General features: G+C 58.2%; 1 protein-coding gene across 1 annotated transcript in view; it reads right to left on the bottom strand.

Moving 5' to 3' along the window:
- Positions 1 to 1,850, bottom strand: part of FARP2 (FERM, ARH/RhoGEF and pleckstrin domain protein 2) — a 96,865-nt gene that overhangs the window by 3,606 nt on the left and 91,409 nt on the right. The window contains exons 21-22 of the mRNA XM_023521086.1: positions 759 to 779; positions 490 to 572 (exon numbers count right to left, since the gene is read on the bottom strand). Coding sequence (XP_023376854.1) covers positions 490 to 572; positions 759 to 779 — 104 coding nt within the window. The remainder of the gene's footprint in view (positions 1 to 489; positions 573 to 758; positions 780 to 1,850) is intronic.

Here is a 1,850-nt window from a genome sequence, read left to right as displayed (position 1 = left end):
TACAAGTTGGGTACCCACTGGGCTTCCCCAGGGGAGGGACTGAGCACAGCAGGTGCTGGTGCCTGAGGCAGGGCTGCCCTGAACCTTGGGGCTCAGGTCTTCTTCCTGCTGCCTGGGGTTGGGGGGGGCAGGGAAAGTGGCCATTTGCTCCTGAGCTGGGCCTGATGAGCCTCGTGCTGCACAGCCCTGGGGGCAGGATGCAGATGGGGGCCCTGGCGTGGCCACCCGGCTAGGCTCTTCCCACTGGCCTGTCGGGCTGCCCCTTGGGCTGCCGGTGTGCCAAGAGCTCGTGCTCCTGGAGCCTGGCCGTCCTCCAGTGCTGTGAGCGCCATGGCCAGTCGCGGGCATGTTCGCAAGTGTCACGTGCCCTCCAAGCCCCACCAGTGGAGAAGCACGTTGGACACGCGACGCCTCCAGGGACACACGTCACTCCCACAACTCTGAGGGGACTTGGCCGCGACAGGGAGGCCCCGCTCCTGGCCTCCTCACCTGGCTGCCACCACGATGGTCTTCGGAGCCGCGTAAATGGTGAAGCAGTGTGGGACAGACCGCGTGTCCTCGCTGGCTTCCACCTGCGGGCAGGCAGGGGTGGGAGTGTAGAGTGTAACAGGGCTGGCCGAACGCAGTGGCGCGGGAGCTCTGCGCTGGCCAAGTCTACGCTGACTACGGGGGCTACGGGAGGCACGAGGAGTCCCCACGCCACGGCGCCTGCCACCCAGGCGGGCGGGCGATGGGCCACAGGGCACCCGACTACTCACCGGTGGGTCCAGCACTATTAGCTGAAAATCAAGCACAGGGAGAAACGGTGAGCACTACTGTCACCAGAGAGGGAGTCGCACAGTTCACGTCGCACACTGGGGACCAACACCTAGCATGTGCAGGTCCAGAGAAAAACCTCCGCAGATGCGTCCCGGCGGTCAGTGACTAAGTGAAACAGCTTCAGAATGACATTACCTGATCGAACCTGAAAGCACGGACAGCAAACTGCCCTCTGACCACGCGAGGCTGTCCCCGGGCTGTGAGGGTCTGACATGAGGGAGCTGACACTGGAAATGACCCATCACAGAGTCAAAGGGAAACAAGCAGGGACTCTGCGACGCTGACCACTGAGCCTGGCACTGGACATAAAAGATCTGAAATGAACGTGAGCGATGGCCGGGGAGGTGACCGAGATGTCGGTTAATGTGCAAATCCAGCCATGCACCGCATAACATTTCAGTCAACAACAGACCACATGTAGACGGTGGCCCCCCAAGATCATTGTGGAGCTGAAAACTTCCTGTCACCTAGTGACGTCGCAGCTGCCGTACCATCCTAGCACAATGCGCTGCTCCGGTGTTTGAGGTGACTCTGGGGTAAGCAAAGCTACTGTGCTGCCAGCTGTGTGAAAATACTGCCCGCAGTTACGCGCAGAGCTGACACCTGATGGTAACGTGTTTACTACGCTACGCTCTTCCCCGTCGTCTCTACGGCTAAGAAGGGCTCGCTGTACAGCAGGAAGCTGCGTCGCCTGTGGCAGCCTCACACATCTTGACTATTATTTTCTCTTGTGCTTGATTTGATACATTGCATTATAAATTTAGTGCAGCCCAAGTGGACGGCGTTCAGAGTCTGCAGTCACGCACGGTCATGGCCGAGGCCGTCACACTTACCCACCACTCACTCGCTGATTCGAGCAACTTCCAGTCCCCAAGCTCTATTCACGGTGCGTACCCTATACAGCATACCATTTTTTAAATCTTTTCTTCCCACGTTTATCTTTTATACTGTATCTTTATTGTGCCTTTTCTATGTTTAGCTATATAAATACTCAGCATCACCCTACAGTTGCCTGTGGCGTTCACTGCGGC

Source organism: Pteropus vampyrus, unplaced genomic scaffold, assembly GCF_000151845.1.
Source record: "Pteropus vampyrus isolate Shadow unplaced genomic scaffold, Pvam_2.0 Scaffold291, whole genome shotgun sequence".
In the NCBI taxonomy this organism is placed as follows: domain Eukaryota; kingdom Metazoa; phylum Chordata; class Mammalia; order Chiroptera; family Pteropodidae; genus Pteropus; species Pteropus vampyrus.
Note: the sequence above shows the minus strand (reverse complement) of the source record. Positions and strands in the feature narration are given on the sequence as shown.